A 26573-nucleotide genomic window follows, 5' to 3' on the forward strand; every position below is an offset into this window, starting at 1 on the left:
GAAAGGCGCGTGCGTAGGAAGGCCCAGCTCGTGATGGAGGTCCGTGAGGGAGGTGAGTGCGGTTGCCGGGGAGACGGTACTCGGGCTAACGGTCTGTCCTTCTATTTATACGTCACAGTGAGCAGCCGAGGCTGAGCCTCACCCCGTGAACGTTTAAACCTAGGGGTGCTCATCCTTACCCCGTGGTCTTCCTGACGGGGCCGACGTCAACTTAATTCTGGATCAGTGGTACTGGAAGAGCACAGCGGTTCAGGCAGCATCCAAAGTGCAGCGAAATCGACGTTCTGGGGAAGAGCCCTTCATCAGGAATAAAGGCGGAGAGCCTGAAGGGTGGAGAGATAAGCTAGAGGAGGGTGGGGAGAAAGTAGCATAGAGTACAGTGGGGGAAGGGATGAAGGTGATAGGTCAGGGAGGAGAGGGTGGAGTGGATAGGTGGAAAAGGAGATAGGCAGGTAGGACAAGTCATGGGGACAGTGCTGAGCTGGAAGTTTGGAACTAGGGTGAGGTGGGGGAAGGGGAAATGAGGAAGCTGTTGAAGTCCACATTGATGCCCTGGTTTGAAGTGTTCCAAGGTGGAAGATGAGGCGTTCTTCCTCCAGGCATCTGGTGGTGAGGGAGCGGCGGTGAAGGAGGCCCAGGACCTCCATGTCCTCGGCAGAGTGGGAGGGGGAGTTGAAATGTTGGGCCACAGGGCGATGTGGTTGATTGGTGCGGGTGTCCCGGAGATGTTCCCTAAAGCGCTCTGCTAGGAGGCGCCCAGTCTCCCCAATGTAGAGGAGAATGCATCGGGAGCAACGGATACAATAAATGATATTAGTGGATGTGCAGGTAAAAGTTTGATGGATGTGGAAGGCTCCTTTAGGGCCTTGGATAGAGGTGAGGGAGGAGGTGTGGGCACAGGTTTTACAGTTCCTGTGGTGGCAGGGGAAAGTGCCAGTTACAGTTACAGTAACTGTTACAGTTGGAGGGGTGGGGTCTGAGGACGGAGGTGCGGGATGTAGACAAGATGCGTTGGAGGGCAGCTTTAACCACGTGGGAAGGGAAATTGCGGTCTCTAAAGAAGGAGGCCATCTGGTGTGTTCTATGGTGGAACTGGTCCTCCTGGGAGCAGATACGACAGATGCGGAGGAATTTGGAATACGGGATGGCATTTTTGCAAGAAGTAGGGTGGGAAGAGGTGTAATCCAGGTAGCTGTGGGAGTCAGTGGGTTTGTAAAAAATGTCAGTGTCAAGTCGGTCGTTATTAATGGAGGTAGAGAGGTCCAGGAAGGGGAGGTAGGTATCAGAGATGGTCCAGGTAAATTTAAGGTCAGGGTGGAATGTGTTGGTGAAGTTGATGAATTGCTCAACCTCCTCATGGGAGCACGAGGTGGCGCCAATGCAGTCATCAGTGTAGCGGAGGGAGAGGTGGGGAGTGGTGCTGGTGTAATTACAGAAGATCAACTGTTCTACGTAGTCAACAAAGAGACAGGCATAGCTGGGGCCCGTATGTGTGCCCATGGCTACCCCTTTGTTGGGTTCCACCACAGAACACACCAGATGGCCTCCTTCTTTAGAGACCGCAATTTCCCTTCCCACGTGGTTAAAGATGCCCTCAAACGCACCTCATCCACATCACACACCTCCACCCTCAGACCCCATCCCTCCAACTGTAACAAGGACAGAACGCCTCTGGTGCTCACCTTCTACCCTACAAACCTTCGCATAAACCAAATCATCTGCTGACATTTCCACCACCTCCAAAAAGACCCCACCACCAGGGATATATTTCCCTCCCCACCCCTTTCCACTTTCCGCAAAGACCGTTCCCTCCGTGACTACCTGGTCAGGTCCATGCCACCTACAACCCACCCTCCCATCCTGGCACCTTTCCCTGCCACCGCAGGAACTGCAAAACCTGTGCCCACACCTCCTCCCTCTCCTCCATCCAAGGCCCTAAAGGAGCCTTCCACATTCATCAAAGTTTTACCTGCATATCCACCAATATCATTTATTGTATCCGTTGCTCCCAATGCGGTCTCCTCTACATTGGGGAGAATGGGCGCCTCCTAGCAGAGCGCTTTAGGGAACATCTCCGGGACACCCGCACCAATCAACCACACCATCCCGTGGCTCAACATTTCAACTCTCCCTCCCACTCTGCCGAGGACATGGAGGTCCTGGGCCTCCTTCACCGCTGCTCCCTCACCACCAGACGTCTGGAGGAAGAACGCCTCATCTTCCGCCTCAGAACACTTCAACCCCAGGGCTTCAATGTGGTCTTCAACAGTTTCCTCATTTTCCCCTTTCCCCACCTCACCCCTAGTTCCAAACTTCCAGCTCAGCACTGTCCCCATGACTTGTCCGGACTTGTCCTACCTGCCTATCTCTTTTTCCAACTATCCACTCCATCCTCTCCTCCCTGACCTATCATCTTCCTCCCCTCCCCCACTCACCCATTGTACTCTATGCTACTTTCTCCCCACCCCACCCTCCTCTAGCTTATCTCTCCACGCTTCAGGCTCACTGCCTTTATTCCTGATGAAGGACTTTTGCCCTAAACTTCGATTTCACTGCTCTTTGGATGCTGCCTGAACTGCTGTGCTCTTCCAGCACCACTAATCCAGAATCTGGTTTCCAGCATCTGCAGTCATTGTTTTTACCTCGTCAACTTAATTGTCCCAAAGAGTGTTTTTATATTAGTGTGGGGGAGGGTCTGTCTTCTAAATGTTTGTATAATCTTCGAAATCACAGGCCACACCACTTCTCCTTTGACACTCTTCCCATCCGTGTGGGTGGTGTGCCGTTCCCTGGTTTCAGTTTCATGTTCTGTGTTCCCAGATGGAGAACGATTGTAATAAGTTTTCACCCCAGCCCCAGGAAATTGCTTCTGGGGGTGTCCCCCAGGAATCTAACTGTGACATTAATCTAATTTCTCATCCACATGCTGTTCTGCTTCCATTGCTATCCACAACTGCGGCCTTCACTACCTGATTTAGAGAGGCCGGTGTTGGACTGGGGTGTACAAAATTAAAAATCACACAACACCAGGTTATAGTCCAATAGGTTTAATTGGAAGTACTTCGGAATTTGTACTTGCAGAATTACATTGTACTTTGCTCAAAAATTGCATGAAACTGCGAAGACTCTGTTAACTAATTTTTTAGATTAGAATCAGTCTAAACATTATGGCACAGACAGGGAACCCAGGGGGCTAACACCTTCAACACATTATCTGGGCTAACACCAATTGTTAAAGTTAACCTGAGAAGGTGACTTTTAAAAAAAGTTTTGTGATTTACATATGGAAGAAGTGAAACTAACATGTTCATTCTAACAGATGGGAGACTTACATCACACTGTAAACTTTTGCTATAAATTGTGTCTTACAATTGTGTACTCCACAACCACCTGATGAAGGAGCAGTGCTCCGAAAGCTAGTGCTTCCAATTAAACTTGTTGCACAATAACCTGGTGTTGTGTGATTTTTAACTCCTCACTGCCAATACTGAATTTTCGCACTGGTTGGCCCTGTTAGAAAAATCTACAGATGGCCAATTTACAATGAATAGGCAATTTCCTTTTGGACTGCAAACGTTAATTCTACTTTCTCTCCTCAGAAGCTGCCAGACCTGCTCAATTTTTTCAACAGTTTCTGTTTTAGTTGCCGAAGACACAGTATCAGTTCGACACGTACACACTCATGACTGCTTTCTCCCCACCACCTTTCTCATCTCCTTGATTCTTTCTTGTGTTGGATGAGCAGGTATTTTCTCCAGCCAAGTGTAGAGGTGAACAAAGCTATCGTCTTCAGCCTCCATCAACAACTCCATTCTTCATGTTAGTCATTGTCTGAGGCTGAACTGTAATGTTCACTCTCCTATTGTTGTCTCTGACTCCAAGAGGAGATCTGACACTTTCACAGCTGTAATGTTGCCTGGTCCCTCCCTGTGTTAGCTTATCTGCTGCTAAAAACATCATCTTTAATTTGTGTTACCTTAAAACATCATTATTCTAACCTTTCTCAGAACTGAGGATTACACCTTGCCATACCAGGTCAAATCTTCCAGTATCTCTTGCCAACTTCTTCACTTCCACTTAGTCTCTCAGATATTTATCACAACAAGGCATATCCTAATGAACCACTTTCCCCGTATCTTCAAGAGTTTTGTCTGTTCTGTCCCTTCCTTTTAAACAGAAGCAGATTCCTTAAACGCATCCCTCTTCATTTTTAATGCAGATTTTTTTCAACTCCCGTACACTAACAACTTTTGTTTTCTGAGCTGTGAACCTGTGTGAACATCTCATGGGTTTCAATTTGATTTTCTTTCCATTTGGTTCTCAAGTGTCATGAGCATGTCACCAAACTAAGGTATTTATAGGATTTCACCCCATTTTTCAGAACTATCTATTTTACTTTTTGAGATAAAGTTTAAATTTTAGAACATAATCTTGAAAAATTCAGTGTTTGTGAGATGAGCATGTGAAGAAACACATTTTAATTTCTTCTAATGAAACTGTCATGTGATAAATTAAAGCTATTTTGTTGACCAGATGGTGGAGAAAATGTGGTGGAGTACTTTCGTAAACAAGGAAGAATCTCCTCTCATGATGCAGTGGAAATCATCTGGTATCATGCCGCCAACAGAAAGGCACAAATGGAAGAAGCACTGAAAAGTAAGATAATATCAGAGATACAGAAAAAAAGACAATTGCAGTGCATAAAGTAATTACTATGTAGCAGAAGGTAAAGGTACTATTTGGGGTGCATAGTTGGGAAAGTTAGAGTCTGTAAGCAGCATTGATCCTAGAATCTTTTGACCAAGGGATTGTGTAGTAACTCTAATCGGTGAAAGTCCTGGAGATGAGTACATGTAAAATAGAAATATGAGTATTAAAGAATGAAATATGAACAAAATGGTAAGATCTTAATGTTAACATTAAATTGACATTATCTTTTCAATAAACAGCAAAATTGAAGCATTTGAGCACTATCACCTTTCAGAGGTGAATATTCTTGTTACAGTGTCAGTGATTAAAATGTACAAAGAAATCATTTTTTGTCCAAAAGTTCCAATTCAATGCTATTTTTATTCTGTTATAATTGAGAAACACCTGTCGTGCTTTTTCAGATAAATACGCTTAACCTGAATTCTAGATTTAGCGGCATAGTGATTTGACTGAAACTCCAAATAATCTTTTGTAATACTCAGCTATGTATCCTCCTTACTAGAAAAATATTAATGACACTATTTACACTAAAATATATTCATTGCAGCATTGCCATTCATCTGGCACAGTGACTCAGAGGTTAGCACTGCTGCCTCACAGTACCAGAGACTGGGGTTGGATTCCTGCCTTGGGCAACTGTCTGTGTTGAGTTTGCCCATTCTCCTCGTGTCTGCATTGGTTTCCTCCCACAATCCAAAGATGTCCAGATCAGATGAATTGGCCATACTAAGTTGTCAAGTCAGGGGTAAATATAGGGTAAGTTACACTTCGGAAGGTCAGTGTGGATTTGTTGGGCCGAAGGGCCTGTTTCCATCCTGGAGGGAATCTAATCTAATCTGTAATGTCTTGTTTCTCGAAAACAAAGTAAATATTTTTAGTCACTCAGCATTCGTATGATGGTGCCCTTAGTTCTAAATTATATGGACTATTTTAAAGTACTCTGTCCAGTTCTGGCCATTGTGCTATAGATAGGATAGTATTAAATAAGAGAGGGTTCAGAAAAGATTTAGATTAGATTCCCTACAATGTGGAAACAGGCCCTTCAGCCCAACCAGTCCACGCTGACCATCCGAAGAGTAACCCACCCAGACTCATTTCCCTTTGACTAGTGCACGTAACACTATGGCAATTTAGATTGGCCAATTCACCTAACCTGCACATTTTTGGAATGTGGAAGGAAACTGGAGCACCTGGAGGAAACCCATGCAGACACAAGGAGAACATGCAAACTCCACACAGTCGCCTGAGGCTGGAATCAAACGTGCGTCCCTGGTGCTGTAAGGCAGCAGTGCTAACCACTATGCCACCATTTACTAGGATGTTTCTGGGACTGGAGGGTTTGAGTTATAAGGAGAAGCTGGATAAGCTGGGACTTTTTTCACTGTGGCATAGGAGGTTGAGGGGAGACCTTGATAGAGGTTTATAAAACCATGAGGGGCGTAGAGAAGGTGAATAGTAAAGGTCTTTTCCCTACAGTGGGAAGTTCAAAACTAAGGGGCATATTTTTAAGATGAGAGGAGAAAGATTTAAAAGGGAACAGGGGCAATGTTTTAACACAGAGGGTATGTGGAATAAACTATCAGAGGAAGTGGTAGATGCAGGTACAGTTCCAGCAATTAAAAGATATTTGGACAGGTATGTGAATCGGAAAGGTTTAGAGAGAATTGAGCCAGACACGGGCAAGTGGGACTAGTTTAGTTTGGGAAACTTGGTTGGCATGGACTAGTTGACCAAAGGGTCAGTTTCTGTGCTGTATGACTCTATGAATAATTTTCAACTATTTTGAACACAAATCAAGATTATCTGAGTGCCTAGAATGTTTCTGAGGTCCATAATACAGTTTTTGAAAACTCTTAATCCGAAGTTATTGTATGGGCAAGTTAATTTGCAATTTGTTTTTAAATGAATGTAACAGAATGATTCTACCACAATTTTAGGATCATTGTATCTTGATCAACTTCACTTTCATAAATGAGCACTGATTCTATCATAGTGAAATGTTCTGCCAGCTATTAATATCCACCACATCACTTTGATTGAATGCTAAGGAAACTCTAGAATCAATTCACCAATGCTGTATTTTAAAATCAAACAAAATGTTGGAAATACTCAGCCCATGATGCAGCATCTATGGTGGAAGATTTGGAGTTAAGATTTTGGTGACCTTTCCATCAACCTGAAAAATTAACTCTTCATCTCTGCTGATGAATAGTTCAAGTACTTTGTTTTTATTTTAGATTACCAGTGTCTGCCATATTTTGTCTTTACAATACTGTAGTTCATGTATCTGTTTTAAAATAAAGTACAATTTGAGATATGGACTCAAATCTAAAGGTCTCAGTAAAATATGAGCACTACCACATTTTGGCGGCAGTGTGGGGGCTTTTAGATAAGAGAGAAAAAGAGAAGAAAAAAAAACAGGAGATTTAGAATCCCCTCAGTTTAGGACACCGACTCTGTGCTGGCTGGGCCACAGTCAGTGTGTTACTTCAAAAAAAAAGAAAAAATTTGAAAGATTTCAGTTGCCTTCTTCTGACCTCATTATAGCTATGGTCCATACATGCACTAAAGAGCTTTACTTCAAAGATGAGTTGAGAATTAGTACCTTTGATGTCAAGGCAGCTTTTCTATGAATGTGGCATCATTGAAACTCATTAGAATTAGCGAAAACTCTCCAGTGATTGAAGTTACACTTAGTACAAAGGACATTGGTTATGTTTATTGGAGGACAATCATCACAGCTGCAAATGTGTTGCTGGTCAAAGCACAGCAGGTTAGGCAGCATCTCAGGAATAGAGAATTCAACGTTTCGAGCATAAGCCCTTCATCAGGAATAAGAGAGAGAGAGCCAAGCAGGCTGAGATAAAAGGTAGGGAGGAGGGACTAGGGGGAGGGGCGATGGAGGTGGGATAGGTGGAAGGAGGTCAAGGTGAGGGTGATAGGCCGGAGTGGGGTGGGGGCGGAGAGGTCAGGAAGAGGATTGCAGGTTGGGAGGGCGGTGCTGAGTTGAGGGAACCGACTGAGACAAGGTGGGGGGAGGGGAAATGAGGAAGCTGGAGAAATCTGAATTCATACCTTGTGGTTGGAGGGTTCCCAGGCGGAAGATGAGGCGCTCCTCCTCCAGCCGTCGTGTAGTTGTGTTCTGCCGGTGGAGGAGTCCAAGGACCTGCACGTCCTCGGTGGAGTGGGAGGGGGAGTTAAAGTGTTGAGCCACGGGGTGATTGGGTTGGTTGGTTCGGGCGGCCCAGAGGTGTTCTCTGAAGCGTTCCGCAAGTAAGCGGCCTGTCTCACCAATATAGAGGAGGCCACATCGGGTGCAGCGGATGCAATAGATGATGTGTGTGGAGGTACAGGTGAACTTGTGGCGGATATGGAAGGATCCCTTGGGGCCTTGGAGGGAAGTGAGTGTGGAGGTGTGGGCGCAAGTTTTACATTTCCTGCGGTTGCAGGGGAAGGTGCCGGGGGTGGAGGTTGGGTTGGTGGGGGGGTGTGGATCTGACAAGGGAGTCACGAAGGGAGTGGTCCTTGCGGAACGCTGATAGGGGAGGGGAGGGAAATATATCCTTGGTGGTGGGGTCCGTTTGGAGGTGGCGGAAATGGCGGCGGATAATACGTTGTATGCGCAGGTTGGTGGGGTGGTAGGTGAGAACCAGTGGGGTTCTGTCTTGGTGGCGGTTGGAGGTGCGGGGCTCAAGGGCGGAGGAGCGGGAAGTGGAGGAGATGCGGTGGAGGGCATCGTCGATCACGTCTGGGGGGAATCTGCGGTCCTTGAAGAAGGAGGCCATCTGGGTTGTGCGGTGTTGGAATTGGTCCTCCTGGGAGCAGATGCGGCGGAGACGAAGGAATTGGGAATATGGGATGGCGTTTTTACAGGGGGCAGGGTGGGAGGAGGTGTAGTCCAGGTAGCTGTGGGAGTCAGTCGGTTTATAATAGATGTCTGTGTTGAGTCGGTCGCCCGAGACATCACCTCAGGGGATCTCCCATCCACCGCCTCCAACCTCATAGTCCCACAACCCCGCACCGCCCGTTTCTACCTCCTGCCCAAAATCCACAAACCTGCCTGCCCCGGCCGACCCATTGTCTCAGCCTGCTCCTGCCCCACCGAACTCATCTCCCAATACCTCGACACGGTCCTGTCCCCTTTAGTCCAAGAACTCCCCACCTACGTTCGGGACACCACCCACGCACTCCACCTCCTCCAGGATTTTCGCTTCCCCGGTCCCCAACGCCTTATTTTCACTATGGACATCCAGTCCCTGTACACCTCCATCCCCCATCACGAAGGACTCAAAGCCCTCCGCTTCTTCCTTTCCCGCCGCACTAACCAGTACCCTTCCACTGACACCCTCCTTCGACTGACTGAACTGGTCCTCACCCTGAATAACTTCTCTTTTCAATCCTCCCACTTCCTCCAAACTAAAGGAGTTGCCATGGGCACCCGCATGGGCCCCAGCTATGCCTGCCTCTTCGTAGGATACGTGGAACAGTCCATCTTCCGCAACTACACTGGCACCACCCCCCACCTTTTCCTCCGCTACATCGATGACTGTATCGGCGCTGCCTCGTGCCCCCACGAGGAGGTTGAACAGTTCATCAACTTTACTAACACCTTCCATCCCGACCTGAAATTCACCTGGACTGTCTCAGACTCCTCCCTCCCCTTCCTAGACCTTTCCATTTCTATCTCGGGCGACCGACTCAACACAGACATCTATTATAAACCGACTGACTCCCACAGCTACCTGGACTACACCTCCTCCCACCCTGCCCCCTGTAAAAACGCCATCCCATATTCCCAATTCCTTCGTCTCCGCCGCATCTGCTCCCAGGAGGACCAATTCCAACACCGCACAACCCAGATGGCCTCCTTCTTCAAGGACCGCAGATTCCCCCCAGACGTGATCGACGATGCCCTCCACCGCATCTCCTCCACTTCCCGCTCCTCCGCCCTTGAGCCCCGCTCCTCCAACCGCCACCAAGACAGAACCCCACTGGTTCTCACCTACCACCCCACCAACCTGCGCATACAACGTATTATCCGCCGCCATTTCCGCCACCTCCAAACGGACCCCACCACCAAGGATATATTTCCCTCCCCTCCCCTATCAGCGTTCCGCAAGGACCACTCCCTTCGTGACTCCCTTGTCAGATCCACACCCCCCACCAACCCAACCTCCACCCCCGGCACCTTCCCCTGCAACCGCAGGAAATGTAAAACTTGCGCCCAAACCTCCACACTCACTTCCCTCCAAGGCCCCAAGGGATCCTTCCATATCCGCCACAAGTTCACCTGTACCTCCACACACATCATCTATTGCATCCGCTGCACCCGATGTGGCCTCCTCTATATTGGTGAGACAGGCCGCTTACTTGCGGAACGCTTCAGAGAACACCTCTGGGCCGCCCGAACCAACCAACCCAATCACCCCGTGGCTCAACACTTTAACTCCCCCTCCCACTCCACCGAGGACGTGCAGGTCCTTGGACTCCTCCACCGGCAGAACACAACTACACGACGGCTGGAGGAGGAGCGCCTCATCTTCCGCCTGGGAACCCTCCAACCACAAGGTATGAATTCAGATTTCTCCAGCTTCCTCATTTCCCCTCCCCCCACCTTGTCTCAGTCGGTTCCCTCAACTCAGCACCGCCCTCCCAACCTGCAATCCTCTTCCTGACCTCTCCGCCCCCACCCCACTCCGGCCTATCACCCTCACCTTGACCTCCTTCCACCTATCCCACCTCCATCGCCCCTCCCCCTAGTCCCTCCTCCCTACCTTTTATCTCAGCCTGCTTGGCTCTCTCTCTCTTATTCCTGATGAAGGGCTTATGCTCGAAACGTTGAATTCTCTATTCCTGAGATGCTGCCTAACCTGCTGTGCTTTGACCAGCAACACATTTGCAGCTGTGATCTCCAGCATCTGCAGACCTCATTTTTTACTCGGACAATCATCACAGCCCCAGCACATCTTTGCAGAAGCTTCTAAGCCAGTATGCTAGGCCCAACCATCTTCAGCTTCTTCAAGATTGACCTTTCCTCCAGCAAAAATGGTTGCATAATTTTCAGCATCATTTGCGTCACTTCACACACTGTGTCCATAAAGTGTGACCTGGAGAACAACCAATATTGGATTGAAAAGTAGAAAATAATGTTCAATTGAGTGACATTCAACCACTAACTTACATATTTTGACATGTAATGGTACTATCTACTGAATCTTCTACCATCAACATTATTGAGATTACCATTGATCAAAAACTAAATTGAACCAGGCATATAAATATTGTGGCTACAAGAGTATGTCAAAGGCTTGAAATTCTGTAGTGAGCAACTCACCTCCTATCTCCCACTTACTTGGATGAGTGCAACTTCAACAACAGCTTGATACCATGCCTGGGTAATTTTCCACATTGTCAGATAGATGTCAATGTTTTAGCTGTACTGCAACAGTTTGACTCAGGATGCAGCAGGTTCTGGAGCATAAATCTTCAGTACTATTCATGGAATGTTGTCAGGAAAAATAGCTTTTGCAGTAACCAGTGCCTCCAACCATTTCTCTGGTACCATGTGGAATAAGTCAAATTGGCTGAAGAACAGTATCTGTGATGCTGGTGACCTCTGCAGGAAGCTGAGGTGGATCATCCACTTGGTACTTCTGGCTAAATATTGTTGTGAATTCTTCAGCCTCATCTTTTGCACTGATGTGCTGGGCTCTCCCATCATTTAGGATAAGGATATTTGTGGAGCCACCTCCTTCAGTGAGTTGTTTGATTGTCTATCACCACTTGCAACTGAATGTGGCATGACTGCAGAGCTTAGATCTGGTCCATTGGATTTGGGTTAGCTTAGCTCTGTCTGTCACTTACTACTTAGTGTCTGACATGCAAGAAGTCCTATTTGGTTGCTTCACCAACTTGACAACTCATTTTAGGTGTGCCAGGTGCTGCTCCTGGCATACACTCCTGAACTCTTCATGGAACACCACCATTTCCAAGTTTCCCGCAATTCATATGCCACCCTGACTTCGATCCATAATCATTATTTCTTCACTGTTACTGGGTTAAAATCCTGAACTCCCAGCACTATAGGGGTCCCTATGTCCCAAAGATTGCATTCATTCAAGAAGGCAGCCCGCCATCACCTTGTCCAGGACAGTTAGGAATGAGTAATTAATGATGCTTGTCAGCAAAATCCAAATCTCTAACAAATAAGGACCCAAAGGCAGGCTAAAGGAAAGATTACAAGGATTTCCAGGCCAGTGGTGCCCAATACACCAAATTCTTTAGGAAAAACAGAAGGGTCTGCTCTTCTGTAATGTAAGCTAACCTTGAGTTGCTATTCTGATGTCATGAAAGTTGTCCCATGTTCATTTGCTGCAAGTTTCAACTAAGTGACTGACACCATAAATTGCCTACCTTTTGAAACAGAGCATGTCAGCCAGTAGTCCAGGTCAAGGGGCAATGCTGCCAGGCAGCTGTCTCCTTCAGATGTGAGTTGGACCAAAAGAAGGGGAGGAATTCCAAGGGAAGATTTCACTAACACTAAAACTGGGAGAGTGAAATGCTGTCCCCTCAACAGTAATGAGATTGATACATGTGCCAACTCCCAGTTCATTGTCTGGTATCAGTGAACCATCCTTGATTCTCTTGAGTTTTATTTGTCTAATTAACTAAGGTATCATGTAACAAACCTAATAAGTTATGTAAAAGTTCTTTGCGAACAGGCAACTGTCTATATTAGAGGAGCAGAAGAATCGACGTTTTGGACATAAGCTCTTCATCAGGATTCCTGATGAAGGGCTTATGCCCGAAATGTTGATTCTCCTGCTCCTCGATGCTGCCTGACCTGCTGTGCTTTTCCAGCATCACACACTCGACTCCGATCTCCAGCATCTGCAGTCCTCACTTTCTCCTGTCTATATTAGCTAACTGTGGTCTGAGAATCTTTCAGTGAGCATCTAGCATCTCATTGTAGGAAATTTCAGACAACAAGGCTGGCATTCTTGATGTTCATTATTCCAAATAGAATAATGAAAAAATTCAGGAGATTTCCTTTTAATACAATATACCTAATAGTGGTCTCTATGGCTGACTCTAGCTTAAATGTATTGATTAAAATTTTCTTCTGGGCATCCATTATTAAAATATACGTGTTTTTAATTCACACTAGGTGATGCACATATGATTGAGGCAGATATTCTTATTGCGAGCCAGGGGTCACATAGAGGAGAGCCTATCATGGCCCATCCTCCTGAAACTGACAGTGACAATACGTTGCATAATTGGCTGAGTGAAGTACGGCAATCAGACAAGGGGATCAAGTTGGATTTTAAAAGGTACAACCTCAAACATTTATGTTAAAAATAATTTTTGATTTTTTGTCATTTCACTCTCTTCATCTAATTTTAGCAGAAGGCAGCCCCAAAAAGCAGTATTTGTTCGAGGTGATGTTGAGCTGTATTTATTTTGTAAAATATTTTTATTGAAAAATTTTTCTTTATAAAATTAGCAAGTTATAGAAACGTGAAAATATAGCGTCATAACATCAAAAATGACAATAAACCAACTGCTAGATTACTCTACAAAAGAAATCAAAACTACACTTATTACAAATCAATAAATAAATAACGCTGTTTCAAGAGCAGCAATTATTAAACCCACACTTGATCGAAATTCTTCCTCTCATGTTCTTAGGTTTATCAGACCAAACCATCATGGCGAGACAAAAGCCCTCATCAAAACGGCGGACGGATCTGCTTCCAAATGATTCAAAAATTACTTGTAAGGGTACATCTTGTAAAAGTTGTTTGTTTTCTGGTGCACTATATTTGTAAAAAAAAGTCTAAAAGAATGTGCTTCATAATTAACCTGCACCACCCGACAGATTCGGGGTTCTCAGGCACCCAACACATCACAATGTTCTTCCTTGCAGAATGTTAAAAAGGTTTTTCCCACGTAATCTAAGTGAGGTAAATTTGGCAGACTCAGGAGCAAAGAGACCGAGTCCATCTTGACTTCGGTCCCCAAGACCTCTCTATTACTCCTGCCACAACAGAGCCTGTGGCAGGATCACAAACAGTGAGTGAGGGCATCCGTATTTATTTTACATTTGTGGCACATTGAAGATGCTCCCTGCTTAAATTTCGCAAGACGATCTGGGGCCAGATGAACCTTATGAAGAATCTTTAACGGTATAGCATGGGTCCTATTACATAATGAAATCCTCCTCGCATTCTCTCAAATGTCCTCCTATGTTTCTGAAGTATCTCAACACCTAACTCTGTCCCCCAGACCTCATGTAGATTCTCGATGTCACCCGAGGAACCTCCCTCCAACAAATGATAGAGAGTACTCAGTGAAAGAGTGCTTAGTCTGAAGCACCCTCTTTTCCGTATCAGATCTATAGCACTCAGTTAAAAATGTGATCTCCTTTTGGATAAAATCTCTAATTTGAAAGAAACAGAAGAGGTCCCTACTCAACAATCCATATTTCCGAGTTATTTAAGCAAACAACATCAACGTTTCGCACTCAGACAGATCACCCAAACAAGAGACTCTCCTACCCGCCCAAAGTTTAAACCTGGGATCCATTGTCCCTGGATGGAAACTCGGCATGCCAACTATGGGAGTAAGAAAAGATGATTTAGACATATTACCCTCCATCTGCCTCATTGCCCTCTATGCTTTGACCGTGTTAGTAACTATTGGATTATGGCAGTGTTCAGTAACTGTCGTCATTCTGTCTAAACACAACAGGTTGATAAGAGGACACTTGGTCTGGGAGGTCTCAGTGTCCAACCATGTAGACGCCAAGTCCCCACAGGCCTAGTCACTTACAAAAGATAGGAGGGAGCTCAGTTGATACCGTCTAATGTCTGGGAGGTCCACTCCCCCCAATCTCTGGGACAATTGCAGTTTTGCAAGCTTATTAAGGGGCTTTCCTTTTGTCATCGTCAATTGTTCAAAAAGAATTTACAGTAGGACCTTGACTATCTGAACATCAACCATCCGAAAACGGCATTATGGTGAGCATTGCCGGATAATTGAGAAATGCTTGAACAACCGGCACTTGTAGATTCCCGCTTGTTTAAGGCCACCCGAACGATAAATCATCCAAACAAAATACTCCCTGCCCATCTCGTTCAGACTCTCAACGCTCCACCGCAAATAGATTCAAACGGTTTCATAACCATTTAACATCAATTTTCTCCCAAAAAAAACAGAAAGTAAGGGTCTAAAAATATCATGACTGCTGGACTGGGGTGCAGAGCTCAGCAAGGCAGATCTGCTGAGATTGCTGCCATCTTGGATCCCCCCGAGTTGTATTTATATTGAATGTTCTTGTTTAATATAATTTGCTCAGACCTGATTTTTTAAAAATGTATTTTATATTCAGAAGTGAACTTTCCAATAAACAAAAGGGGCAAAAAGATCAACGGAGGGCATCTAATTTAGGCCAATAAGGAAAACATTGTTTTTTTCTGCATTTATAGTCCATTGTATTTGCTGATTATCTACTTGCAGTCAGCATTTCCTCTAATTTTCTTTGCAGCTGAGCTGGCTTCTGAGGCCTGTGGTTGGAGCTGACCGAAACTGATAACCCGATGTTCTGATTGGCATGCTGATGCTCATCACTGTGCATGGAATATTGGAGCAATTGCAACCATGCTGCCTAGAGGAAAAGTTTTTTGCAGGAAGCCCTTATTTTCCAAACCATTCTTTTTCTGTGGTATAATTGAGTTATGAATGAACCTTTAAAAATAGATAAGCTGATGTCTAGTGGCATTGTTTACTAGTAGCACAATTGTAGCTGTCCTCAAAACAAAACCATTTGCTTCATATGAGAAGATAAGATAGCTGTCTATGGTTACATCCACTAATTCATGATCATCTCCGCTAAGAGCAAATTGAACCATCTCTACTTGAAATTTAATGGCAGTGTTATTATTAACATCCTGGAGATCACCACTGACCCGAAACTTAGTAGTGGATAAAAGGGCAGATTGGGGCTGAAAGTTCTGCTGTGGGTGTTTTGTTTCCTGATTCCCCAGAGCTTCTCTTCAAGAGTGTTATTCTAGCATGCTATAAAGAAGCTCGACACTATTCCAGGGCAAAGTGTCTCCTTGGTTGGCACCCCAACCACTAACATTGCACAATGACAGCATTGGGTACCACCTTCAGGATACACTGCAACAACTCACTAAAGATCATTTGAAAAAGTGTAAAATCTGTGACCTCTACTAAAGACATGAGGCTAATGGAACATCATCATCTCCAAGTCATGCAGCACACTAACATGAAAATATATCTGCATTCCTTCCCTGAAACTGGGTAAAACCGCAGAACGTCCTCTAAAACAGCACTGTAACTGTATCTACCTACCACTGACTTTGATAACAATTATCATTTACTTTGCCAGTAATACTAACATTTCATGACAAATAAAAACAGTAGTATGACTATATCCTGAGGTCAATTGGAGAAATTTTTTTTTAGCATTTCTCCAGATTTATAGTTGCTTGATTCCTTTCATTACATCAGGAATATATATTCTCCTCCACCTTGTCTCCTGGAAGAAACCATAAGCAATATGCATTGTGTCAGAGTTTGTGTTTCTATTTGTGAGGTGAAATTACTTCTGTTAAAATTAAATCCTCTGTCATTGCCAGTTTGTCAGCTGTGGAGCCTGCTATGAAAATGCTAATATCAATGAAGGATCTACTCACACGCCCAGTTTGGATCAATGCGGATATTCTTCCTGGACCAAACGAAAGCAAAGATTTTTTACGCATAGTGACTTCATACTTGCCACATGTAACACTGTCTCTTGGTTGGAGAACTGGTGAGTTGGTTGGTCAAAGAAATATTGTTAAGGATTGTCAAATGTCATAAAAATCAAGGATTGTTATGAAAAGTAATTTTGCACATTACACACCTATCATCAAGTGTATAAGGTTGCTTTGTCAGCTTCTTTTGGATATGCCCATTGCAAATGTAAAAAGAGCAAGGATTTAAGATGAATTGCGCAAATTTACTGGAGGAACTTAGCAGGTCTGGAAGCATTTGTACAGAAAAAGCAAAGTTTGGCTTTTCAGGTCCAATGACTCATTGTCAAGATGACCTAAAACATTGACTCAGCTTTCTCTCCACAGTTGCTGCCAGGCTAGCTGAGTTTCTTCAGAAATTTCTGTTTTGTTTTAGCTTTCCAGTATCCAGTTTTTTCTTATTTCAGATAAATTAATTCATTAAAGCATATTCTGGGTAATTGTAAAGTTATTGTTCATCCCTGTGCTTTTAATAATGTGACATATCACAGTATTCGCTTCAGGTTGTTATTTAAATATTCTTGTCAGTGGCTAAAATGGATCATACTACATACTACATTTTCATATTTGAGTCTTTAATGTCCACTGCTATTACTTGCTTTTAAACTTCTCTGAAAATTGATTATATATGTAATCCTCTGTCTCTCCTTGTCTGTTTGAAAGCCCGAAGTGCACACCCAATGGTGCGTTTGCTCCTTTTGTAGTTTTTATTTCTACCTAGTTTGATGATCCTTTCAAGGTGGCATTCCTCTTCACTGCTATAATTGATTCCTTGATTTCTGGGACACTTGGACTGGTTCTCGGGAAGGTGGCTCTCTGTATAAGCCAGGTAGTTTGTAATTAAATAGAGCTGGGACTGAGTTCCTTGTGAGGTGTTTTGCTTGTGCCATTGGGAGTGCTTTAAATTAACTGGACAAGGGTGTGGGAACCAAGAAAGTATAGTCAAGGAGAAAACCTGGGCTCTCTAAATACTTAGGCACAGAGCTGGCACTAGCATAGAGAATATTAAGTTCACATGTGAAGTGGAGATGGAGTAAAAGAAAGCAAGACCAAAATAGAGTTAATGTGCATATACGTAAATACATGGAGTACACTAAATAAGGTTAGGGAGTTACTGACACAGATTTCAACATTGTTGTGGCAGTGCTTGGAGGCATGGCTCAAGAAAGGACAAGACTGGATATTATATATTCGTGGGTATAGGTTGCAAAGGAAAGACAGAAAAGGAAGGAAAGGAGAAAGGGTAACAGTATTGCTTAAGAAAGCATTGCAGTGTTGGAGAAATAAGACATCCGAGGTTTCCAGACAGTGTCAGTCTTAGAGCTTTGGGATAAAAAGAGTGCAGTTATATTGCATGATGTAGTCTTTCCAACTAGTGGAAAGGATGTAGAGAAACAAATCTGCAAGGAAATTACAGAGAATGCCAACATTTTTAGGGTTATTATAATGACTTTAATTATCCAGATATAAAGTGGGATACTTGGGGCAGCAAGGGGCAGGTGTTCCTTGATTGTGTCACAAAGTTGTACCTTTCTTCTAAAAGCTGTTCCTTTTCTAAAGTATACTGTGTTATTGATATTTTTTCAAAGGGGTCATAAACCAGGCCAGGCTCGATCAGTTTGGTTTGGTACAGAGATGGAAAGGACTTTGAGAGGCCTTTTGTTTATATGTAAACAGATGAGACTTCAGGCCAAAGTGATCATGTTTTAGAAGTGACCTGTATAATGAAAAGGGAGTGGTTAGCTCTCTGGCTGAGCAGTTCAGTCCAGAACTAGTTGTGAGTTCAGTAGTGAGCTGTGTGGAATCTCTCTCTCTCTCTCCTGCCTTCTAATTTCAACCTGGAAGCATCTGTTCCTTTTTTTTAACTGATCTTTAAGAGGCTTTACTTATTGGGACTGTTGTATATATTCGGAACAGTATAATTAAGTCTAGTTTGGATAGACTGACTTCTGTAGGGGTTCTGTGTGTTTCATTATGCAATTTTATGAATACATTTCTGTCTGTTTTAACCTGGTAGTCAACCTTGCTGACTTAACTCCAGGTAATTTTCACTGTACACTTACTGAAACAAATTGCAAAGTTACGGTCTCGGCTGTCTGCTTAAGAATGTTTTGAGTGGTCTGGCCTATTCCATAACAGATTGGGGCTCTTTACGGGATTTTAAACAGCGAGTGGTAGGTGCCAGTGTCATTATTTCGGGTGTTGGTTTGGTTGGGTAGACAAACCTTGGGATAGTAATGGCTCTTCCATTTGCCAGAAGTTTTCTGCAAGTGGATGCGGTGACTTTAGATGTTTTGCAAAAGGTGAATAAGATCAAGTTGCAGGAATTAGCAGAGAAGTTGAAATTAGATCTGCCTGCTTTTATGAGGAAAGAAGAGCTAATTACAGCAGTAGCTCAGCATTTAAACTTGCTGGAATCTATAGAGATGGCAAGAATTCGATTGCAAATGAAGCAGCTTGAGTTAGAGGTGAGAAATAAGGAAAGGGCAGCAGAAATAAAACAGTTTGAGTTACGATTAAAAGCAGAAAAGAAGGAAAAAGAGAGCAGAGAAAGAAAAAGAGAGAGCCTTTGAACTTCAAAAACTGACACTTAAAAAGGTAAGTCAGTTTAAAAGACTGGAGACAAAGACTGAAGGTAACCGTAGTGGGGAGATAGTACGAACTTATGGAAGAGCAGAGAGTTAAAACAGCAAGGTTAGCACTGAAGTGGCTGATGATTATGAATTGGACATTCCTCAAATTAAATCGGAAATGAAGTTGTCAAAAATTGGGATAAGTTGTTGAGTTACCTTCCACAAGAAAATCAAAATGACCTGACAGAGGTCACATGCTGTCACATGGGGAGATATGCAGAAGTAAACTGGGAAGTACTAACCTAATTGGGCAGGATGTAGATATAGGAGACGCTGTTCTGATTAAGCAACATCCTTACGGGCATAACCTTCTAAAGTTGGCACAGGTTCAGAAGGGGATAGCACACATGCTCCAAGATGGCATAATCAAAGTGAGTTACAGTGACTGGAGCTCACCTATAGTCATGGTGCCAAAGCCAGATGGTACCCAACGGTTATGTGTGGACTATCACAAAGTCAACGCTGTTACAAAGACTGATACGTATCCAATTCCACTTTTGGAGGACTATGTCGAAAAAGTGGGACAAGCAACTTACATTTCTAAGTTGGACTTGGTCAGAAGCTACTGGCAAGTTCCTCTGACAGAGAGAGCAAAGGCAATTTTGGCATTGGTGGTGCCAAATGGACTTTGTCAGTTCAAAGTTGTGCCATTTGGTATGAAAAACGCTCCAGCTACATTTCAGAGACTGACTAATAAGGTCATTGCCGGACTACCTAACTGTGTGGTGTATATTGATGACCTGGTGATTTTTAATCACTCATGGAAGGAACATTTACAACACTTATTGGACTTGTTTGATCAACTTTTGAAGGCAGGCTTGGTGGTAAACCTAGCAAAAAGTGAATTTGCCAAAGCCTGTTACCTTCCTGGGCCGTGTTATTGGACATGGACAAATGGACCCAAGGGATGCGAAAACAAAAGTAATTGAGGAATTTCCCACACTGTTGACACAAAAAGCAGTACTATAGTTCCTAGGTTTGAGTGGATTTTACCGAAGGTTTGTGCCGAACTTTAGTAATGTGACTGCTTCACTCACCGAATTGTTAAAAAAGTGCAAGAACTTTCAGTGGACAATGGACTGTCAAAAGACGGTTGACAGCCTAAAAACTGTGTTAACCACTGTCCCAGTACTGGCCACACCAGATTACACAAAGTCTTTCAAGGTGGCAATCGATGCCAGTGATGTGGGTGTTGGTGCGGTGCTCCTGCAGGAGGATGATGAGGGGTAGAAAGACCCATTGGGTAATTTTCCAGGAAGTTGAACGTTCATCAACAGAAATATTCAATGGTGGAGAAAGAGACTTTAAGCTTGGTGTTGGCATTGCAACATTTCAGTGTCTGTATTACCAGCAATGCATCTGAGTCAATTGTATACACTGATCACAACCCATTGATGTTAGTGGAAAAATTTAAGGAGAAAAATGCCAGACTGTTTAGATGGAGCTTGTTGCAACCATTCAATTTGACAATCGTGCATGTGGCAGGTCGCGAAAACGTGATTGCCGATCCGATGCGTTATCAAGACTCGAATGAGATACAGAGGTGTTTGTGGCAGGTGTGCCACAGCCTGAATTCGCACGTAGTTGTGCATGTTCATAGTTAGCAAAGTATATATGTATGTTCAGACTACTAACAGGGTTTTTAAAGGATTTTAAAAATGAAGACATCTTTTGATATTGACATTTTTATTTTAAGGGAGGAGGTGTCACAAAATTGGTCCCTTTTTTCTAAAAGCTGTTTCTTTTCTCAGGGATACTGTGTTATTGAGTTTTTTTCAAAGGAGTCATAAAACAGGCCGGGCTCCTATCAGATTGGTTTGGTACAGAGATGAAAAGGATTTTAAGAGGCCTTTTGTTTATATGTAAATAGATGAGACTTCAGGCCAAAGTGGTCATGTTTTAGAAGTAACCTGTATAATGAAAAGGGAATGGTTAGCTCTCTAGCTGAGCAGTTCAGTCCACAACTAGTTGGGAGTTCAGCAGTGAGCTGTGTAAAAACTCACTCACTCTCGTCTGCCCTCTAACTTCAATGTGTAATCATCTGTTCCTTTTTTTTAACTGGTCTTTAAGAGGGTTTGCTTATTGGGACTGTTGTGTGTATTCGGAACAGCATAATTAAATCTAGTTTAGATAGACAGTTCTGTAGGGGTTCTTTATTCTGTTCTTTGTGTTTCATTGTGCAATTTCGTGAATAAATTTTTGTCTGTTTTAACCTGGTAGTCAACCTCACTAACTTACTCGGGGTCATTTTCACTGTACACTTACTGAAACAAATTGCAAAGTTTTTGTCTAGGCTACCTGCTTAAGAATGTTTTGAGTGACGTTGAGACAAAATGGTTCAGATGAGACGGAGATTTACAGATTAACTAGGAAGGATTTAAAGAGAAAGTTAAGAAGAGCAAGGAGGGAACATGAGTAGTCTTTCGCAGGTAGAATAAAGGAGAACCTAAAGCTTTACATAGTTATGGGAGGAGTAAAAGGATGACTAGGGTAGGAATAGGGCTAGTCAAAGACAAAAGTAGGAAGCTGTGTGTGGATCCTGTGGAGATCGGAGAGATGCTAAACTAATATTTCTCATCTTTTTTCACTCAAGAAAAGGATAATATTGTAGAGGAACAAACTGAGATACAGGCTGTTAGACCAGAAAGGATTGAGGTTAGTAAGGAGGAGGTGTTATCAATTCTAGTATGCGTGAAAGTAGATAAGTCCCCTGGGCCAGATGGGATTTATCAGAGGATTCTCTGGGACGCTAGGGAGGACATGGCGGAGGCTTTGGCCTTAATCTTTGAGTCGTCATTATCTACGAGTTTAGTACTAGAGGACTGGAGGATTGCAAATGTTGTGCCCTTGTTCAAGAAGGGCAGCAGAGATGACCCAAGTAATTATAGACCAGTGAGCCTTACTTCTGTTGTAGGAAACGTTTTGGAAAGGATTATAAGAGATAGGGTGTATAATCATTGAGCAAGCAACAATTTGCTTGGAGATAGTCAACGTGGTTTCATCAAGGGCAGGACGTGTGTCACAAACCTCATTGAGTTTTTTTGAGAAGGTGGCCAAGCATGTGGATGAAGGCAAGCAGTTGACGTGGTGTACCTGGACTTCAGTAAAGCCTTTGAAAAGGTTCCACATGGTACGCGATTGGAGAAAATGCGGAGCATAAGATTGAGGGTGATTTAGCAGTTTGGATTAGAAACTGGCTTTCTGTAAGAAGGCAACGAATGTTGGTTGATGGAAAATATTCAGCCTGGAGTCCAGTTACTAAGGATCTGTTTCAGGATCAATGCTGTTTGTCATTTTTATAAATGACTTGGACGGAGGCATAGGTGGATGGATTAGTAAGTTTGCTGGTGACACTAAAATTAGTGGAGTAGTAGACATTGTGGAAGAATGTTGCAGATTGCAGGCAAACTTGGATAAACTGCACAATTGGGCTGAGAGTTGGTAAATAGAGATCAATGCAGATAAATGTGAGATGATTCACTTTGGAAAGGCAGAATACTGGGTCAATGGAAAGATTCTTGGTCGTGTGGATGTGCAGAGGGATCTTGGTGTCCATGTACATAGACCCCTGAAAGTTGCCACCCAGGTTGATAGTGCTATTAAGAAGGCATACAGTGTGTTAGGTTTATTAGCGGAGGAATTGAGTTCCAGAGCCATGATGTCATGCTGCAACTTTACAAAATGCTTGTGCAGCCTAACTTGGAATATTGGGTACAATTCTGGTCGCCCCATTACAGGAAGGATGTTGAAGCATTGGAAAAGGTGCAGAGGAGATTTACCAGGATGTTGCCTGGTCTGGAGGGAAGGTCTTTTGAGGCAAGGCTGAGAGACTTAGGTCTGTTCTCATTGGAGAGAAGAAGGCTAAGAGGAGATTTAATACAAGATGATCAGAGAATTAGATAGAGTAGACAGTGAGTGTCTTTTTCCTCGGATGATGACGTTGGCTTGTATAAGGGAGCATAGTTACAAATTGAGGGGTGATAGATTTAAGATAGATGTCCATGGCAGGTTCTTTACTCGGACTGGTAAAGGTGTGGAATGCCCTGCCTGCTAATGTAGTTAACTCAGCCACATTAGGGGCATTTAAACCGTCCTTGGATAAACATATGGATGATGTTGGGATATTGTAGGGGGATGGGCTTAGATTAGTTCAAGTTTGGCGCAACATCGAGGGCTGATGTTGTTCTGCACTGTATTGTTCTATGTTCCATGAGTGGTTTGGACTAGTCCATAACAATTGCATTCAGGAGGGCTTCCTACAACAGTATGTGTTCAGTCCATCAAGGAAGTATGCATTGCTTAACCTTGTATTTAGAAATGAGGTGAACCAAATGGGTTAAATGTCAGTGGGTGAATATTTAGGAGACAGTGGTCATTGTACCATAAGGTCCAAGATGGCATTGAGAAATGACTTGTATCAATCCAAAGTAAGAAAAATCAATGTACAGAGAGCTGACTGTAATGAAGCAAGAACAGAATTGAGCAGGATTGATTGGAAGTAAGAAGTTGGCAGGAAAAACAATAAGTGAACAATGGGTCACCTACAAAGAGAAAATGGTTTGGATACAATTGAGGTATGTTCTCTCTAATGGAAAAGATAGCACATACAAATCTATAGTTCCCTGCATGACAACTGAAGTAGAAGTTTACATTCAAAAGAAAATATATGTTTTTCATGTGTGTAAGGTAGAACGTACAGCTGAGAATTACAGGAATATTGAAAGTTTAGTGGCAGGTGAGAAAGCAAATAAGAGCATAGAGAAACAATGAAAAATGATTTTGCAGCTAATATGAAGGAAAATCCCAAAGTCTTCTCCAGCATATCAAGTTAAAATCACACAACACCAGGTTATAGTCCAACAGGTTTAATTGGAAGCACTAGCTTTCGGAGCGCCGCTCCTTCATCAGGTGGTTGTGGAGGACACAATTGTAAAACAGAATTTATAGCAAAAGTTGACAGTGTGATGTAACTGAAATTATACATTGAAAAATACTTTGTTTGTTGAGTCTTCCATCTGTTCGAATACCATGATAGTTTCACTTCTTTCATGTGTAACTCCAAAATGTTTTTTTCAAAAGTTACATTCTCAGGTTAACTGTAACAGTTGGTGTTAGCCAGACAATATGTTTAGATTAGATTAGATTACTTACAATGTGGAAACAGGCCCTTTGGCCCAACAAGTCCACACCGACCCGCCGAAGCGCAACCCACCCAGACCCCCTATATTTACCACTTACCTAACACTACGGGCAATTTAGCATGGCCAATTCACCTGACCAGCAGGGAGGAAACCGGAGCACACCCACGCAGACACGGGGAGAACGTGCAAACTCCACACAGTCAGTCGCCTGAGTCAGGAATTGAACCCAGGTCCCTGGCGCTGTGAGGCAGCAGTGCTAACCACTGTGCCACCGTGCCGCCCAAGGTGTTAGCCCCCTGTGTTCTCTGTCTGTGCCATAAACATTATGCTGTATCTCCTAAATCATCATGAGAAAACTGTAAACATGATCTAAAACCAAAGAATCTTTAAAATTAGATTTGCTTCTTCAAACAGATTCTTCTTACACCTGGGAGATGGTGAAGGAGATGGAGCAAATTTGTCAGACTCTCAATCAACCAGTAACATTCCCAGTTAGAGCAGCATTGGTTCGTCCATCCTGGCCACAGCTGTCTTGGTTGGTGGAGCAGTCAGAAAGGTAAAAGAACTGTTCAGCTGAATAAAATTCCAGAGGTGTTTTCTTCCAGTAGATTTCACATTTCAAGCATTTTTGATTTTTCTCATTTTGTTTGCATCTAACTGTAAATTTGTTTAAAACTATGATTGGAAAGAGGAAACCAAAGAGCAAGATATTAATTTTTAAACAAGAACAGAAATAGCTGGAACAAGTCACCAGATCTGGCAGCATCTGTGAAGAAAAATAATGTTAATGTTTTAGGTCTAGAGGCTCGTCTTGAGAATGTTCTGAAGAAGAGTCTCTGGACCTGAAATATTAACACTGTTTCTCTCTCCACAGATGCCAACAGACCTGTTCAGTTTTTCAGAAATCTCTGTTTTTGTTTCAGATTTCCAGCATCCACAATTCTTTGATTTTTGAAATGATTTTTTAGAATAATGAGGTTATGCTCATTGGTAGGAAGAGACATAGGCTCTGAAGCACAGAGGGACTTAGGAGTCCTAGTTCAGGATTCTTTTAAGGCTAACGTGCAAATTCATTCAGCAGCTAGGAAGGCAAATGCAATATTCGCATTCTTTCAAAGAGGACTAGAATACAATAGCAGAGATGTACTACTGAGGCTGAATAAGGCTCTGGTCAGATAGTATTTGAAATATTGTGAGCAGTCTTGGATCCTATATCTAAAGAAGGATGTACTGTCCTTGGAGACAGTCCAGAGCACATTCATAAAAATGATCCCAGGAATGAAGGACATATCAGAGACAAGGGAGGAGCAGTTGAGGACTCTGGATTTATACTTGCTGGAGTTTGGAAGATCGATTGGATGTGGAGAAAATGTTTTCATTAGTAGGGGAGACTTGGACCTGAGGGCACAGACTCAGAAGGACTACCCTTTAGTACAGAGATGAGGAGGAATTTCTTCAGTCAGGAAATGGTGAATCTGCGGAAGTCACTGCCACAGAAAGCTATGGAGGCCAAGTCATTCAGTCGTCTTAAGTCAGAGAAAGACAGGTTTTTGTTTAGTAAAGGGATCAAGGGTTATAGCGTGAAGGTAGGAGAATGGGGTTGAGAAAGATATCAGCTTTGATCGAACGGTAGAGCAAACTTGATAGGCCAATAGCCTAATTCTGCTCCTATATCTTACAGCCTAATAAAGGGTGATAGAGACAGGTCAATACATAAAATGGTTTTAACTATATTTGTATCCATGCATCACAAAGTCCAGATAAATAAACTTTGCACCAAGTAACTATTATCAAAAACGTTTCATACAATAAGTTTTTATGTTGATGTGTTTTAATTGACAATCCAGCGCTGCTACATTGTTTACTCTAATTCAACAATCTTGTTTTAATACAGATACAGTCTGACTGTGTGGACAACAAGAGAAGATTTGTATACTGTGGAAGATATGCTGTATATCAGGGAAAATGTTGACAAGTCAAGAATCTACTTTGATCTTTTTGAACCTCAAAACAGTAAATTGAGACAGGCAGTAAAGATGAAATTCAAAGACCAGATTTAATGTTACTTGTAAAGACATTGCATTTATATGATGTATTTAATGTAGTTAAAAAGTTCAGGACTCTTCAGAAGGACATTAAGTGAAATTTGACAACAAACCACATCAGACATTTGGACAGGAAGGAGGAAGATTTTCAGGAGTTTTTAAAGGAGAGAGAGAGGTGGGAAAATGTCAGGAACAATTTGGGTGTTCTGCACAAGTCTAGCT

At 43.2% G+C, this 26573-nt stretch overlaps 1 protein-coding gene across 1 annotated transcript; it reads left to right on the top strand.

Moving 5' to 3' along the window:
- Positions 1-26573, top strand: fam151b (family with sequence similarity 151 member B). Its single transcript, XM_060843951.1, has 6 exons — positions 1-52; positions 4534-4656; positions 12878-13043; positions 16377-16549; positions 24721-24862; positions 26201-26573. Exons 1-6 carry the CDS (start codon positions 34-36, stop codon positions 26364-26366), a joined length of 789 nt encoding a protein of 262 aa, XP_060699934.1. The 5' UTR covers positions 1-33; the 3' UTR covers positions 26367-26573.

The sequence above is a fragment of the Hemiscyllium ocellatum genome, chromosome 2, assembly GCF_020745735.1.
Source record: "Hemiscyllium ocellatum isolate sHemOce1 chromosome 2, sHemOce1.pat.X.cur, whole genome shotgun sequence".
In the NCBI taxonomy this organism is placed as follows: Eukaryota; Metazoa; Chordata; class Chondrichthyes; order Orectolobiformes; family Hemiscylliidae; genus Hemiscyllium; species Hemiscyllium ocellatum.

Excerpts from the sequence above, each read along its gene's own strand:
- fam151b (XM_060843951.1), top strand. Across the intron at positions 4,657-12,877 it reads AATGGAAGAAGCACTGAAAA|GTGATGCACATATGATTGAG; the intron begins GTAAGATAATAT and ends AATTCACACTAG. Across the intron at positions 13,044-16,376 it reads ATCAAGTTGGATTTTAAAAG|TTTGTCAGCTGTGGAGCCTG; the intron begins GTACAACCTCAA and ends TGTCATTGCCAG.